At 45.6% G+C, this 17274-nt stretch overlaps 1 protein-coding gene across 3 annotated transcripts in view; it reads right to left on the bottom strand.

Moving 5' to 3' along the window:
* LOC130089386 (diacylglycerol kinase delta-like) overlaps positions 1–16380 on the bottom strand; it is a 54121-nt gene extending 37741 nt beyond the window's left edge. Inside the window, exons 1-5 of one of the 3 annotated variants that reach the window (XM_056256681.1) lie at positions 16187–16380; positions 15527–15659; positions 14064–14170; positions 12113–12238; positions 11898–12000 (exon numbers count right to left, since the gene is read on the bottom strand). In XM_056256681.1, the coding sequence (XP_056112656.1) occupies positions 11898–12000; positions 12113–12238; positions 14064–14170; positions 15527–15659; positions 16187–16240 (523 nt within the window). In that variant the 5' untranslated portion in view covers positions 16241–16380. The remainder of the gene's footprint in view (positions 1–11897; positions 12001–12112; positions 12239–14063; positions 14171–15526; positions 15660–16186) is intronic. The other 2 variants (XM_056256680.1, XM_056256679.1) reach the window with 2 other exon arrangements.
* Positions 16381–17274: the final 894 nt, after the last annotated feature.

Raw genomic sequence — 17274 nt, 5'->3', positions numbered from 1 at the left:
AATCCCACCCTCCATAGGCCCGAACTTTGAACGGCTATAACTCGGCGACCAAGCCACCTAGAGGCACCAAACTCGGGTCAGAGTAAGGTCCCCAGGGGCCCTTTCCAACGCGCCCTAGCCCGTGCTTCTAGCTCCCCCACGGTCCGAGATACGGGGCCCAACAGGAAAGGGTGCACTTCAGAAGGAAGGGTCCCAGAGGCTCGGGACTCTGGGGTCTGAGAGGGCCCCTAGGGGCCCCTCACCACCCCAAAGGACGATCCGCTGGGACTCGTTATTTCCGAGATATTGACCGTTTTGTCCAAAAGACCCTTATGTATAAGTGGGTGTATCTTGGGGGTGGAGCCGAGGTGGAGCTCAAAACTCCGGGTGTGAGGAGGGCCCATTGGGTCCCTTCAGACCCCTCCGTCCCCAGCTTCTAGGTCCTTCTGGTTCCGAGATACGGCAACTTCCTGTCCAGCTTTGACCGGGTGTATCTCGGGAACCAAGCCGGGTTCGAGCTCCAAACTCCGGGTGTGGGGAGGTCCCATGGGTCCCCTTCAGACCCCACCGTCCCCAGCTCCTAGGTCCTTCTGGTTCCGAGATACGGCCACTTCCTTTCCAGCTTTGACCGGGTTTGTCTCGGGAACCAAGCCGAGTTTGGGCTCCAAACTCTTGGTGTGGGGAGGGCCCATGGGTCCCCTTCAGACCCCACCGTCCCCAGCTCCTAGGTCCTTCTGGTTCCGAGATACGGCCACTTCCTTTCCAGTTTTGACCGGGTGTATCTCGGGAACCAAGCCGACTTGGAGCTCCAAACTCTGGGTGTGTAAAGGTACCCATGGGCCCCCGAGGATCCCAGAGTATGGAGCCCAAAGTCGGCTTGGTTCCTGAGTTATGCCCGGTCAAAAAGTGCTAAGAACTAAGCCGGGTAGAGCAACTGTCCGCGAAGCCTATATTTGGTACAATGGAATAAATGCTACATGGGATCATCCCAAGAAGCCACTATTTGTCCAATAACCCACTATTTTTGTAAAATACTAACCCCGCCCTTCATTCAACAAGCTGCAATCGGACAGAATCCCACGTGCCATCGATTGAATGGGGATTCAGAGAGTTTCTCTGATAGACATTTGAATTAAAGTTGCTGTCATGATGAAAACCATTTTACTGCACTCAGGGGCCTCCCCTGAGTCCGTAGCACCAAGTCCCATCCCATAATTCCACTGACCGCGAAACCACTGTTTTTACAATGGAACAAATGCTACGTGGGATCTGACAGTTTCTCTGATAGGCAATTTTTGAAAAGTTCCATTCTTGATAAAAACTATTTTACTGCACTCAGGGGCCTCCCCTGAGTCCGCAGCACCAAGTCCCATCCCATAATTCCACTGACCACGAACCCACAGTTTTTTACTATTGAAAAAATGCTACGTGGGATGTCCATAGCTCTGGTCAGGAAGGGTCTAGAGCCTCCATTTCTGCACTCAGGTCTAAGTCCCATCACCCTCTAACAGAATCCAGAGTTTCAAGAAGATTGGAGAAAGTCAAAATCTCGACCCAAAAAAACCGACAGTGGTACGTACCCCTGTCGGTTTTTTCGGGTCGGAAAAAAAGGTTTCTCCAATCTTCTTGAAACTCTGGATTCTGTTAGAGGGTGATGGGACTTAGACCTGAGTGCAAAAATGGAGGCTCTAGACCCTTCCTGACCAGAGCTATGGACATCCCACGTAGCATTTATTACATTATAAAAAACTGTGGGTTCGTGGTCAGTGGAATTATGGGATGGGACTTGGTGCTACGGATTCAGGGGAGGCCCCTGAGTGCAGTAAAATAGTTTTTATCATGATTTGGAACTTTCATTAAAATGTGTTTCACAGAAAATGTTTCCCATCCCACGTAGCATTTATCACAGTACCAAAACGTGGTTTCGAGGACAAACATTTTCTGTAAAACACATTTTAATGAAAGTTCCAAATCATGATAAAAACTATTTTACTGCACTCAGGGGCCTCCCCTGAGTCCGCAGCACCAAGTCCCATCCCATAATTCCACTGACCACGAACCCACAGTTTTTTACTATTGAAAAAATGATACGTGGGATGTCCATAGCTCTGGTCAGGAAGGGTCTAGAGCCTCCATTTCTGCACTCAGGTCTAAGTCCCATCACCCTCTAACAGAATCCAGAGTTTCAAGAAGATTGGAGAAACTCAAAATCTCGACCCGAAAAAACCGACAGGGGTACCACTGTCGGTTTTTTCGGGTCGAGATTTTGAGTTTCTCCAATCTTCTTGAAACTCTGGATTCTGATAGAGGGTGATGAGACTTAGACCTGAGTACAAAAATGGAGGCTCTAGACCCTTCCTGACCAGAGCTATGGACATACCACGTAGCATTTATTACATTATAAAAAACTGTGGGTTCGTGGTCAGTGGAATTATGGGATGGGACTTGGTGCTGCGGACTCAGGGGAGGCCCCTGAGTGCAGTAAAATAGTTTTTATCATGATTTGGAACTTTCATTAATATGTGTTTCACAGAAAATGTGTCCCATCCCACGTAGCATTTATCACAGTACCAAAACGTGGTTTCAAGGACACCCATTTTAATGCAAACTAAACACTGAAATGACTTGAAAATTGGTGAGATGTGTTCAGTGGAGTGTGCTTAGTACAGTAGAGGTGGTTGGGCCTGAAAAAGTAGTTTTTAATCATCTGGAAGTCCCGTTGGAGACATGGGTGACAGCCATATAACCACTGAACGTATGGGAATGTTTGTTTTTCTCGAATATCTCAAAAACCACACGGCGAAAAAATTTCAAACTCGGGTCGTCTGTAGGCCTCGAGGAGCCCTATCCAATGAGCCCACCCCCGTCCCCGAGGGCCTCGGGGCCTGGGAGTTACGTCCGGTCAAAGTCGCAGCTTTGTCGGCTTATATCTCGAGAACCCCTGGCTCAATGTTCCCCAAACTCTAATAGATTGTAGTGCTGGACGGGCCCTTTCGAATGAGCCCACCCCCGAGGTCCAACTCGCCCGGGTCCCCGAGTTATAGCCGTTCAAAGTCGTGGGCCCCAGCGAACGGCGAACCACTAGGGGGCGTCCCCGCGGCCCGCCACCGCCCTGGTTCGAGTCGGGGCCCCCGTGGGACCTCCTCACCCGAATTTGAGCTCTCTGGGTCTTCGCGTTCCCGAGATATGAGCGATTTTGTTCCCGAGATCGTGACGTCATCAGCGGGCGCCATTTTAGAACGCGCCCGACGGTTTTCGGCTAATATCTCCGCGAAAACACGGCCAAAATTCATAATTTTTTTATCAATCTTTTCAGCTCAACTAGACGGTTCCAAAGAGCCCAGCCACGGCCGGATCCGTTGCGTTTTCGCTTAGGTAAATGTGTATTTCCATCTCCATCTCTGGCCCCCGGGGGCCCACGGGGCCGTGGGTGGTCTCAAAGTAAAGGTCTCGTCCCCCTCTAAACGAGATACAATTTTGGTGTCCGTAGGACCCAGTGGGACATCACAAAAAAATAAAACGTCGCTGCTCACATCAGTCACCAAGCACAATCAAAGGCCTCATCACAAACGGGGGTCGGGAAACGCTTAGAAAGCGGCTAGGGCCCTCAAACTCGGGGGCCCCACTCAGGGACGGGAGACGACGGAACTCGCCGAGTTTCGGGCCCCTGCGACCTTCCGTCTCCTCACGGGAGCGCGTTCTGTCGGTTTGACCTTTTTGACCCCGTGACGTGTTTTTCACCCTTTCGACCGCCGAACGAGGCCCCAGGGCCACCAAACTTTTAGGGCCACACCAGGGGGCCGTGGCGAGAAGGAAAATGGCGCCCCCTAGTCGATCGGACGTTTCTAAGCGGCGTCCGCGAAACCGTTGTGGTGATTCATTAAATGGGCAAGTGGGATTTTAATGGAAAGGTCCCAGGGGCCCCAAATTCGGCACGGTGACCCCTGGGCCCGCCCCGAGCGACGTACCGAAAGCACCGGGCCCTAGAGTAAAGGCAAATATATTTTAGCCTCTATGCAAAATCTCTCCCTCGAGGCTGTTTCACTCTCACACTGAAAGAGCCTTTCAGGCCTTTAAATGATTTGATGGCGGGGGAGGGGCGATTTTTTGCAAAGGCCCTCGAGTTCCAGGATTCGGGGCCCCGCGTCAGGGGCCCCTGGAGAGTCGGAATCCAAAGTCCCGGGGTGCCACGACCCTCCGTCTGCGTACAGGGGCCGTCCCACGGGCCATTTGCAGGCATGTCGGTTTTGGCCACTTTTTCGGCATTTCGGCCCCTGAACGAGGCCCCGGGGCCACCAAACTTTTCCGGGGCATCCCACAGAGTCTCGCCAAACACGTTTCATTAAAATATTTCGAAAGCCTAGCTTAAAAACCACTTTGCCCGCGAAGAAACCATTTTTCCCGCCAAAAAGTGGTTTCGAGGGCACTCGTTTTCATGCAAACCAAACACCGAAATAACTTAAAAATTAGTGTGATGTGTTCAGTGGAGTGTGCTTAGTACAGTAGAGGTGGTTTAATCAAAAAAAATTAAAAAAAATCTCCAGTCACCATCCACATTTTTCAGTCACCATCCACAATGAATGGGCTCGTAACAAACGGGGCCTAAGAGACGCTTAGAAAGCGGCCAGGGCCCTCAAACTCTGGGGCCCCGCTCGAGGTCACCAGACGACGGAGCTCGCCGAGTTTCGGGCTCCTGCGACCTTCCGTGTCCGTGTGACAGCTCGTTTCGTTGGTTTGACCTTCTCGACTCCTGTCATTTTCAAAATGTGCTTTTTTCACACTTTTTCGACGTTTCGACCCCTGAACGAGGGCCCAGGGCCACCAAACTTTTCCGCCCGCACCAGGGGGCCGTGGGAAGACGGAAAACGTCGCCCCCTAGTCGATCGGCCATTGCGAAGCGGTGTCCGCGAAACCACAGTGGCAAAATACATTCATTCAATGGGCGAGTGGGATTTTTTCAGAAATGTCCCAGGGGCCCCAAATTCGGCAAGCTGACCCCTTGGCCCTCCCCGACCGATGTACCCAAAGCAGGGGGCGCTAGAGCAGAGTGAAATTTTTCTCAGCCTCTGTGCAGAAATCCTCTCTCAGGGCTGTTTCCCTCTCAGACTGAAAAGGCCCTTTCAGGTTTTTAAATTTTTTTCGGGGGAGGGGCGATTTTTTCTAAAGGCCCTAGGGCCCCACGCTTCGGGGCCCCGCGTCAGGGGCCCCTGGAGAGTCGGAATCTGAAGTATCGGGGTACCACGACCCTGCGTCTCCGTACGGGGGCCGTCCCACGGCCCATTTAACGGCGCAACGGGTTCGCGGACGAGCGTCCCTTTTTCGACCTTTCGGCCCCTGAACGAGGCCCTAGGGCCACCAAGCTTTCCCGCCCGCACCGGGGGGACGTGGCGAGTCGGAAAACGGCGCCCCTTAGTCGGTCGGCCCTTCCGAAGCGGCGTCCGTGAAACCACTGTGCAAAATACATTCATTCAATGGGCGAGTGGGATTTTGATAGAAATGTCCCAGGGGCCCCAAACTCTGCACGGTGGCCCCTGGGCCCGCCCCGAGCGACATGCCAAAGGCGCAAGGCTCTAGACCGAAGGCAACACTTTCCCGCCCTTTTAACACTAATCTCGGCCTTGTGTGTCTCTCACTCATGCACCCTCAGAGCCTTTTGAGCGAAAGTTGGTTATAAGTGGCAAACTTTTTTTAGGAAGGTCCCAGATTTTCAAGCTTCGGGGCCGTGAGTCGGGGGCCCCTGGAGGGTCAGAATCTCAAATCTCAATGCGCCACGACCCTGCGTCTCCGTGCGGGGGCCGTCCCACGGGCCATTTAACGGCGCAACGGGTTCGCGGACGAGCGCCCCTTTTTCGACCTTTCGGCCCCTGAACGAGGCCCCAGGGCCACCAAGCTTTCCCGCCCGCACCAGGGGGCCGTGGCGAGTCGGAAAACGGCGCCCCCTAGTCGGTCGGCCCTTCCGAAGCGGCGTCCGCGAAACCATTGTGGAAAATACATTCATTTTATGGGCGAGTGGGATATTTTTCTAAATGTCCCCGGGGCCCCAAATTCGGCATGCTGACCCCTGGGCCCGCCCCGAGCGACGTGCCAAAAGCACCGGGCCCTTGAGCGAAGGCAAAACATTTTCAGAAGCTAACCCTAATTCTGACGCTAACCCTAATGCGCGGTCCCTTTTCTGACCTTTCGGCCCCTGAACGAGGCCCTAGGGCCACCAAGCTTTCCCGCCCGCACCAGGGGGCCGTGGCGAGTCGGAAAACGGCGCCCCCTAGTCGGTCGGCCCTTCCGAAGCGGCGTCCGCGAAACCGTTGTGGCGAATACATTCATTCAATGGGCGAGTGGGATTTTGATAGAAATGTCCCAGGGGCCCCAAACTCTGCACGGTGAACCCTGGGCCCGCCCCGAGCGACATACCAAAAGGGCCCGGGCCTAGGGCCTGAGAAAGTATTTTTTATCAGCTTTGATCCATCTCTCTGTCTGCCATTGAGGTCAATGGCAGACACTCAGAAACAGGCCCGTTTTCAGCCGTACACTCGTCCGGACTTTAAACACTTGGCAAGCGGCTAGGGCCCTCAAACTCGGGGGCCCGACTCGGGGCCACCAGACGACGGAACTCGCCGAGTTTCGGGCTCCCGCGACCTTCCGTCTCCGTACGGTCGCGCGTTCCGTTGGTTTGACCTTTTTGACCCTTGTAACGTGTTTTTCACACTTTTTTGACCTTTCGACCACTGAACGAGGCCCCAGGGCCACCAAACTTCTCCGCCCGCACCAGGGGGCCGTGGCGAGTCGGAAAACGGCGCCCCCTAGTCCGTCGGCCCTTTCGAAGCGTCGTCCGAGAAACCAATGTGGCAAAATACATTCATTCAATGGGCGAGTGGGATTTTTTTCGAAATGTCCCCGGGGCCCCAAATTCGGCACGCTGACCCCTTGGCCCTCCCTGACCGACATACCAAAAGCAGGGGGCGCTAGAGCAATGTCAAATTTTTCTAAAGGCCCTAGAGATCCGCGCTTCGGGGCCCCGCGTCAGGGGCCCCTGGAGGGCCAGAATCTCAAATCTCAACGTCCCACGACCCTGCGTCCCCGTTTGGAACTTTTGGTAAATTTAGTGGGTTATTGGACAAAAAGTGGGTCCGTGGGACGGGGGCGTGGCCTGGGAGTGGGTGGGGGGGGTCAACGGGAAGTTTGCGCCAACAGTGGGTTATTGGACAAAAAGTGGGTTCGTGGGACGGGGGCGTGGCCTGGGAGTGGGTGGGGGGGGTCAACGGGAAGTTTGCGCCATACAGTGGGTTATTGGACAAAAAATGGGTTCGTGGGACGGGGGTGTGGCCTGGGAGTGGGTGGGGGGGGTCAACGGGAAGTTTGCGCCATACAGTGGGTTATTGGACAAAAAATGGGTTCGTGGGACGGGGGCGTGGCCTGGGAGTGGGTGGGAGTGGGTGGGGGGGTCAACGGGAAGTTTGCGCCATATAATGGGTTATTGGACAAAAAATGGGTCCGTGGGACGGGGGGGGGGGGGGTGGGGGGTGGGTGGGGGGGGGTGGGGGGGCATTTGCCCAATACAGTGGGTTATTGGACAAAAAATGGGTTAGTGGGATGGGGGGGGGGGTTGGGGGGGTTGGGGGGGGGGGGGTCATGGGGCAATATGCTCTCTATCGCCCACTAGAGTTGTCCGAAAACCAACGGTTCCGTGGCAAGTAAGTAAGGATCCGTGAATAGGGGGGTTATTAATAAAGGCCCACTCTCTACCAAGTCTGTGGGCAATTGTCATCCAAATTCACCCTACGATCCCTCGCGCCCATAGTGCGCCAATTGGCAGCTTGTTAACATGGGCTTTTTTCCACGAACCCACGTTTTGGACTAACTCCACAATATTTTTTACTACCAACACGACATATATTCTATGTAACGTTACAATGTTCTCAATATAATTCATAATCCCACGTTTATAATGAACAACGCGTTATGGTTATTGTGTTATTAAAAACTGTGTACGCAGAGGGGCGGGGTGACCAAAGCTCATTATCATTTAAAGGGATGTGATTGTGCACTGAAACGGCGTGCTGAAAACAGAGCTATTTTTGAGCTGGTAAAATGAGTGTTTTCTTAAAATACTAATGAGAATTTTTGATAAAAGTATATTACAAAGTTTTCATTTAGACCCTAAAGATTCATATTAACTTGTACAAAAATGGCATTATATGACCCCTTTAACCCTAGCCCTTGAGTTATCCTAACCATTACGTTAGCCCTTAGCCCTAATAAGGTGAATAATAACCTTGGCACTTAAAAACAAATGACACTTAACAGCCATAAACTTTAATAAAGATTAATAATAAAGTGTGTCACATCACACACACTTACCCACAAACACACATTCTCACACACACAGACTTAAGCAGTGAAATTACTATCCCAAAACAGCAATTTATTTAAATCACATCTCTAAATGTGCTTCAAATATGGCACTGCTTTGCTCCTCCCTCACGCGAACCCGTTAAATATTTTCAATTAGGGATGCACGATACCACTTTTTGCAGAACGAGACGGATACCAATACTTTCATTTTTGGTACTCGCCGATATCGATACCGTAACCGATCCCTGAATTTTCACTGCATTTGTAATTTTTAAATGTATTAGTAGATAAACCAAAAGAATATAAATCATATTAGTTGGCTTAATTTGTTCATCAAATATATATTTCCTTCAGATATTTTCATGCTTAATTAATCCTGCTAAAAAGCATGCTTCTGTTTCTGTCACTGTTCATTCTATTGCTCTATCATATTTTATCTTTCATTTAATACAGGGTATACACAGAAATTCTTAAAATTAATTTAATACCTTCACTATATTTTTTAATACCATCACGACTTCAAGATGCAACTGTAGTGGCGTATATAGAGACAAGTAAAGTAATGAAATATCTTCGAAAACTTGCATTTCCCCATAATGTCCAGGGTTTTTTCCTTGGTCAAAATTGGTCTTCGTTGGTGGCCGACAGACACTTATCCTTTCTTGCCCTTTTTAAAAAAAAAATACTTCTTTGCTGGACGTGATAATTGTTTTGGTATAATCATATCAATATCAAAAAGTAGAATAAAAACGGAGCATTAAAAAGTTTATTTTAAAAGTTTATTGAAGTCTAATTTTCTACCATATACTGTAAAATTTAATAGAATTAGCTGCCAGATACTTTTTTTAAAAAAATTAAATAACAAAAATTGCTGCTATAACAACTTGCTTTGCACTTTTTTTCTGGTTTCACCTCACTCCAGTCTAAACTAATTTTTTTTTTTTTTTTGCAATGTTTCTACACATTATAACATAAATAACCTGAAAATACTACGTAGTTTACAACATACATGAATTGTTTGTTCATATTACTTCACAGTGCATTAACTAATGTTAACAAATACAACTTTTGATTTCAATAATGTAGGCTATATGGTGAAATTGACATTAAGAAAGATTAATTAATGATGTAGACGTGCAGTTTATTAATAGTTCATGTTAACTAATGTAGTTAACTAGATTTTAATAAATGGAACCATATTGTGTTACCGATTCAGAAGTCCCGTGAGGACAGATCCGTTGTGTTAACCATTCATTAAAGTGACGCGTCATTAGCGGACGTGTACGCATTGTGTGGTTATCCCATCAGTTAGGACATCGCACAAAATTTGTGTCAACAAATAGGTTTTTTTAGGATAGATTTTTCCTTTATTGAAAGTGTGGTTATGTCAGCTGAATGTGGCACACGCCGTGAGAGAAGATAAGGCAACGTTTTTTTAGCACAATTCACACACAGCGGGAAATAAATTTCCAATTGCACCACGTGAAACTTCGGTCTTCCGACCTTTTACCATCGTGTCTGTCAATTGATTTTGATTAATATGAGCGAGGGAGAGAGAGCAAGAGTGAATTGAGTGCGCGCGCGCAGCCGGGGCTCTCTCTCTGTTCCTTCTTTCAGTTAACATGCACCCTGTCACAAGCGTAGCAGTCAGTCGTCTACATTAGGCTACTCACCGATCAAATATGGCTTTGGCGGCCGACTGATGACTGAAATAGAAGCGAACTCGCGAACAGGTTGGGCAGCAAGCCAGGCCAGCCGGGTACCCAGTTTGTTTCAGCGCGCGCGAACGAACAAACACCACGTCACATGATATCGCACAGGTCCTACTCGCAACATATAAATAAATCCACGCGAATTTTAGAACAAAGTCCTGCACTTAACACAAATTGAAACTCATAGGCCTAGTTGGATGGGGGTTCGAAAATTTACTACTTCGTCAGATGACGTTTACTACTTTTTACTACTTTTTACTGGCCTTAATTTGGCATAATTTAATTTACTACCTTTTACTACCTTTTACAACCCCGCGGAAACCCTGTGATTGGTTGATTCTGAGGGAATGCTCTGATTGGTTGATTCTGAGGGACTGCTCTGATTGGTTGATTCTGAGGGAATGCTCTGATTGGTTGATTCTGAGGGAATGCTCTGATTGGTTGATTCTGAGGGAATGCTCTGATTGGTTGATTCTGAGGGAATGCTCTGATTGGTTGATTCTGAGGGAGTGCTCTGATTGGTTGATTCTGAGGGAGTGCTCTGATTGGTTGATTCTGAGGGAGTGCTCTGATTGGTTGATTCTGAGGGAGTGCTCTGATTGGTTGATTCTGAGGGAATGCTCTGATTGGTGGATTCTGAGGGAATGCTCTGATTGGTTGATTCTGAGGGAATGCTCTGATTGGTTGATTCTGAGGGAATGCTCTGATTGGTTGATTCTGAGGGAATGCTCTGATTGGTTGATTCTGAGGGAGTGCTCTGATTGGTTGATTCTGAGGGAATGCTCTGATTGGTTGATTCTGAGGGAATGCTCTGATTGGTTGATTCTGAGGGAATGCTCTGATTGGTTGATTCTGAGGGAGTGCTCTGATTGGTTGATTCTGAGGGAATGCTCTGATTGTTTGATTCTGAGGAAATGCTCTGATTGTTTGATTCTGAGGGAATGCTCTGATTGGTTGATTCTGAGGGAATGCTCTGATTGGTTGATTCTGAGGGAATGCTCTGATTGGTTGATTCTGAGGGAGTGCTCTGATTGTTTGATTCTAAAGGGGAATGCTCTGATTGGTTGATTCTGAGGGAATGCTCTGATTGGTTGATTCTGAGGGAGTGCTCTGATTGGTTGATTCTGAGGGAATGCTCTGATTGGTTGATTCTGAGGGAATGCTCTGATTGGTTGATTCTGAGGGAATGCTCTGATTGGTTGATTCTGAGGGAATGCTCTGATTGGTTGATTCTGAGGGAATGCTCTGATTGGTTGATTCTGAGGGAATGCTCTGATTGGTTGATTCTGAGGGAGTGCTCTGATTGGTTGATTCTGAGGGAATGCTCTGATTGGTTGATTCTGAGGGAGTGCTCTGATTGGTTGATTCTGAGGGAGTGCTCTGATTGGTTGATTCTGAGGGAATGCTCTGATTGGTTGATTCTGAGGGAATGCTCTGATTGGTTGATTCTGAGGGAATGCTCTGATTGGTTGATTCTGAGGGAATGCTCTGATTGGTTGATTCTGAGGGAATGCTCTGATTGGTTGATTCTGAGGGAATGCTCTGATTGGTTGATTCTGAGGGAGTGCTCTGATTGGTTGATTCTGAGGGAATGCTCTGATTGGTTGATTCTGAGGGAGTGCTCTGATTGTTTGATTCTGAGGGAATGCTCTGATTGTTTGATTCTGAGGGAATGCTCTGATTGGTTGATTCTGAGGGAATGCTCTGATTGGTTGATTCTGAGGGAATGCTCTGATTGGTTGATTCTGAGGGAGTGCTCTGACTGTTTGATTCTAAAGGGGAATGCTCTGATTGGTTGATTCTGAGGGAGTGCTCTGATTGGTTGATTCTGAGGGAATGCTCTGATTGGATGCTCACCGTCCGAGTCGATGCTGTTGAGGGCGGTGGGTGGTATCACGGAGACTTTACACTGACCCAACGGGCACTTGGGAGAGAGCTGGTCTTTGCACCCAGCATGCACCTGGAGAACGTACACACAGTTGATTGTCATCTTTGCCTTCCATTTAACAAGTAGCATAATATTAATAAAAGGTAATGAACGTCATAAAAAATTAACTTTCACACACACTCACCATGGCTTTACACCATAAACAGCGCCAGTCCTGAAGTCTGAGAACGCTGCCGCAGGTTTTATCACACACGGTGCATTTGGCACTGACCGGCAGATTCCCCTCCAGCCACTGATGAGGCATCGAGATCTACCGAGTTCAGGACGGTGTTATTTACAGGACAAGTCACTAATTATGTTGATGGAACCAAACTAGTTATGTTGAGCCAAACAGTTGATGGACCCCATTGACTTCCATAGTATTTCTTTCCCTACTATAGAAGTCAATGGAGTCCAACTGTTTGGTTACTGACATTCTGCAAATAAATTCATACAGTTTTAAAGATTCATGAAACCCCAAACCAAATTTTCTGAGATTTTATCAGAGGTATATGTGTTGAACACCATTGAAGACAATGTTAGCATCAGTTAGATTTAATAGCAGGGTTAAAATTGTTAAATGTGAGTTTTTTTTCCGCTTTTTTTGTCTTCCGGGTTTAAAATCTTCATCGTGTCCACGTCACAGGCTGTGACGTGGCAGTGCACTGTGAGTGCGTTGATGACTCATCTGTGTCTCATAATTATTAATGAGACTGAGTTTTCATATCTTATGAGAAGACACTGTCTCTTAATTATTCATGACACCACGTGGATCTTTCCAGTGACATGTCAAACTGTGATATCGCGCAGTAGATGAGAGAGCCAATCATGGGACGCACGCAAGTGTTTGTTTTCGTGGTGCAAAAGTCCAATTGGGTTGAATATGTTTCCCCGCGATGCTGCCCGGGCTAGACTCTGGCTCTGGGCGGTTGGTTTTCCATCAACCACGGACACATCTAAACGTGTGTGCCGCAAACAGAGCTTCGAGAATTGGAGAATGGTGGACTTCGCCTTGTTGACGACCAATGCAGGTTGCGTCTTGCGAGTGATGCGGTACCAAGTCCCGAGGACTTTTCTATCCCTTCAGAGGTGTGTGTGTGTGTGTCTAAAATGAGACGTCATCCACCTCCACAGAGCCATCTTTATTATGGGGGTTCAGGGGGCGTGTAGATCTAAGCTATGCACGTAACGTTTTTTTTTAAGCGGAAAATTAATAATTTTCAAATATATGTATTTATAGTGTCTATATAAACAACTATATATTTTATAATAACATTATAATTATACATGTAGCCTACATTAATATGTTCTCAATAGAATTATGATTACTGTAGGCTAATATAGCAGGGCATTCAGTTACTTTTGAAATGACAATAATAAAGTGTCGTATTTCATAAGACTTTAACTTTGCCAGCTATAAAAAAAATCTAGCATTCCCTCACGTTTTACCACTGCTTTTAGTGACAGTCGATAGGGATACTGGCGATGACAGTGATGGCCTTACCACACCCCTTCTCACAGCCATCCACGCCCATTTAAGTTGCATTTTTCAAAAAGATTGTGAGCTAGACTTTCATGACCCTTTAAAATCAGTTTTGATTTTAATTTTGAAGTGAACTAACCCTTTATTGGAACTGAATTAAATAATTAATGTTGTCACAATGCACGCAATGCTGTCTTTTTGGCTAAAATTAGATACCTAAGAAGTAAGTATAATTTAGGCAGCTCACTATATTTTGGAACAGCTAAAACTATTAAAAAATGTTTAAAAATACAAATATTAAATGGAAAACTTAAACTAAATTTTGAAATGTTGCCTTGACAACTAACTGAAGCTCTAATATTAGCTGGGAATAAATTGAACATGCACTCAATACAATACAATACAATACATGTTTATTTATAAAGCACAAGTTTAAAGACAACCGAGGTTGACCAAAGTGCTGTACATGCATACAGAATTTTGCAAATTTACAGACAAGCACCAGTAGTAAAATGGGTATAACACACGAAAGTAAAATCATAAAATAAAGGGTCAGGGTATATTAAACGCTAAAGAAAAAAGATAAGTCTTAAGAGTAGACTTAAACACTCACCCCATCCTCGTCCTCCAGTATGTCTTTGCCGATGGAGGCCAGTGTCGTCCATTTGCAGTTATTAGTGGCTCTGACCGCACAACGCTTGTGAGCCTTGAACTTGCACACTGTACGACACACAAGGGTTTCAGTCAAGTTAAAAGGTTAGTGTACTTTCAAACCCGCAAGATTTTCATTCATCTTTAAACACACCATTTTTTTTCATTCATCTTTAAACATATTTTAATGAAATCATATAAAAAGTGATCGAGTCAGAAAATTTAGACTGAATCGCTCAATTCATACGGATTAGTTTTACCATCTCTTTATGATCTTTTTAAAGCGACAAAGGTGAGGTTGCATATATAGCTGTCAATGGATGGAAAGAAATCTCTCCGATTTAATCAAAACAAATTGTGTTTTGAATATGAATGACATTCAGGGTGAGTAATTGATGACAGAATTTGTTTAATTTAACACATAAATCAGCACTTAAAACACATTCAATAGAGAAACTTCTAATGTAGGGTGAATGCAGGTAAAGTGGGCCGTTTTTGTTAAACGTGTCATTTAGATACCTAGATGTTTGTTTGTTTTGACTTTTTTTTTTTTTTGTTAACTTTAAGGTCCAGCTATAATATTTAAATTTGAATACAGTATATATATAATGTGTTATTTGCGAGCTATATACTAATAAACATTCAGAGATCATGCACTCCAGGCAAATTTATTTCCAGGTAAAGTGGGCCGGCTGGTCTGGTAAAGTCGGCCATGCCTGATTTATCAAAAATGATCCTGTCTCTTAATTAAAAACTTTAAATGAACTTTAATTGTGTCCATATTTAAAGCGTTATATTCTGCATTTACATTTCGCTCCTTTCTTCACTCTGCAGATTAAACGTAATGCCTTGTTTTTTGCTCTTTCTTTCCTCTCTTCCATCTCTGACTTAAATTTCCTAATGGCACACTCACTTCTGTTTTTTAAAAAAAAGTAGATTATACATGTCCACTATAAAATAATCAATGAATGACAATTTATTTAATGAATTTGAGTATAATTACTGAAGGTTAAAGGTGGCCCACTTTAACCTGAATTATCTTACACATTCAGCCAAAGTGAGCCAGCAATATTTAAACACTTTACAAGAAAATCTAACACATTTTAAAACATTTTTGTCATTGCATTTCATTCGTAGTAACAAACAAACCAGGAACTCTCACAATAATATTTGTTTACATTTAGTGAGCACCCTTATATAAGTTAGAAAATAAAATCTTAAGTCAGAGGGTTTCTACCTTTAACCACACCCACCAGTAACGATTTTATCATTTAAAGAAATAGTGTCTCTTTAATTAAAGACCATTGTCATGCTCTGAAAGTGTAAACCCATTGAGCACAGTACAAGCAAACTTAAACAGCCCACTTTCACAACTCACCCTACCGATAATGATCAAATGAAAACTCATGCTGAAGAGTGACAGACCTTCGCAGGACAGCCCGTGAGACGTGACTCCAGACAGAGCCTCCCGGCAGACGTTACAGTACGTGGGGCGAGCGTGTGAACAGGCGTACCAGTTATGCATCCCCGAGAAATGATCCATACTGAACTGAGTGGACTAGAGCAGAGAAACAAGCATAAAACGGATCAAAAGTGACGTTTATAATGTTACAAAAGAGTCTGTTTCAAACAAATGCTGTTCTTTTGAACTTTCTATTCATCAAAGAATCCTGAAAAATAAAATGCATCACAGTTTCCACAAAAACATGAATATTGATAATGATCATAAACGTCTCTGGAGCATCAAATCATCATATTAGAGTGATTTCTGAAGGATCTTATGGAGTAATGATGCTGAAAATTCAGCTTTGATCACAGGAATAAATTACACTTTACTATATATTCACATAGAAAACTGCTAAAAATATTTCACAGTATTTTTTGATCAAATAAATGCAGCTTTGGCGAGCAGAAGAGACTCTTCACCCCAGACTTTTGAACGGTAGCGTAAGTTATTCAAGCCTGTGGTATAACCTCAAATAACCCTGTGACTAAATGCAATGAAAAAGAGACTGTGGAGTTATACATTTCTCTAATAAACCCTAAACAGAGAGTAGCAACTTTCCATTAGACGGAGAATCTCACCTCGAAGTGTTCTCTGTTCTGAACACTCTTCAGCGCTGCGATCCATTCCTCCATTTCTTTCCTGTTTTCCGCACACAGAATGAGCCGACGACACGGAGTGATTACCTACAGAGAGAGAGAGAGAGAGAGAAAACTCAGGAGTCGGTCATGTGAAACTGAAGAAATCGGGAATAGATTTGTTCAAGTGTAATAAGCTGCTTTATCCACACATAACCTTTAATGTGTGTGTGTGAGCAGCAGAAACATGTGCTTCTCCTACAAACTGAGGCAAAGGAACAAGGAACACACTGTCCACACTCTCTCTCTCTCACACACACACACACTTCGAGCAAAGAGCTCTTGTTATTCAACTTACAGGGTGCCAAGTTAGGGCTGAGCAAACATATCTGCAATGATTTTGCTAGTAATATGACATTATGCAACCCTAAGAAAAAATATTGCAATGAGCTTTTTACTTGGCTATCAAGTTTACCTAAATACTGTGACATTATATTAGTTTCAGATTTCTCCTTTTTTAGCAATTCATTAGTAGGAGAGTGCCTAGCAAAAAAAAAAAAAAGCATTAAGATCAGTTCAAGCAGGGCTCGAGACTAACGTCGTCCTATCGTCCTGGGGACGATAGAAAATGTGTTCAGGACGAACAGAAATATTTTCCAGGACGCCTACAGGACGAAAAATATTTTTGTATGTGTGTTAATTTATTACTAGCCTATTAGGCTAACTTACTTATGCCAAACGCCAAAATTAACCGACCAAGCGCTGACTACGGAGCGCGTCTTCTCACGCTGTTAGCTACTATAGTTACTATCACTGGCCGGCTACTCACCCGGAGACTTGTTCCGCGGTACATCTATCAAATGGCTTAATGACATCGCAAATATGTTGCGCTGGTTAAACAACGGATATTCAATGAATAAAAAATAGACAAAAATGTTAGATAGTGACGATTTAGGAAGAGATCCAGTCAGAACTGATGTCCTGCGTTTGTGGTATGCGCACATTTGTACTGTAACGTGCTGACCCAGCGTGTGCCACGAGTTGGCATGCACTGCATGTCTCATAAAACGTTAAACAATGTAAACGTCTGG

The sequence above is a fragment of the Rhinichthys klamathensis genome, unplaced genomic scaffold (genome assembly GCF_029890125.1).
Source record: "Rhinichthys klamathensis goyatoka isolate OS25496 unplaced genomic scaffold, OSU_Roscu_1.1 h1tg000130l_1, whole genome shotgun sequence".
In the NCBI taxonomy this organism is placed as follows: domain Eukaryota; kingdom Metazoa; phylum Chordata; class Actinopteri; order Cypriniformes; family Leuciscidae; genus Rhinichthys; species Rhinichthys klamathensis.
This window is presented reverse-complemented; position numbering and strand designations above follow the sequence as displayed.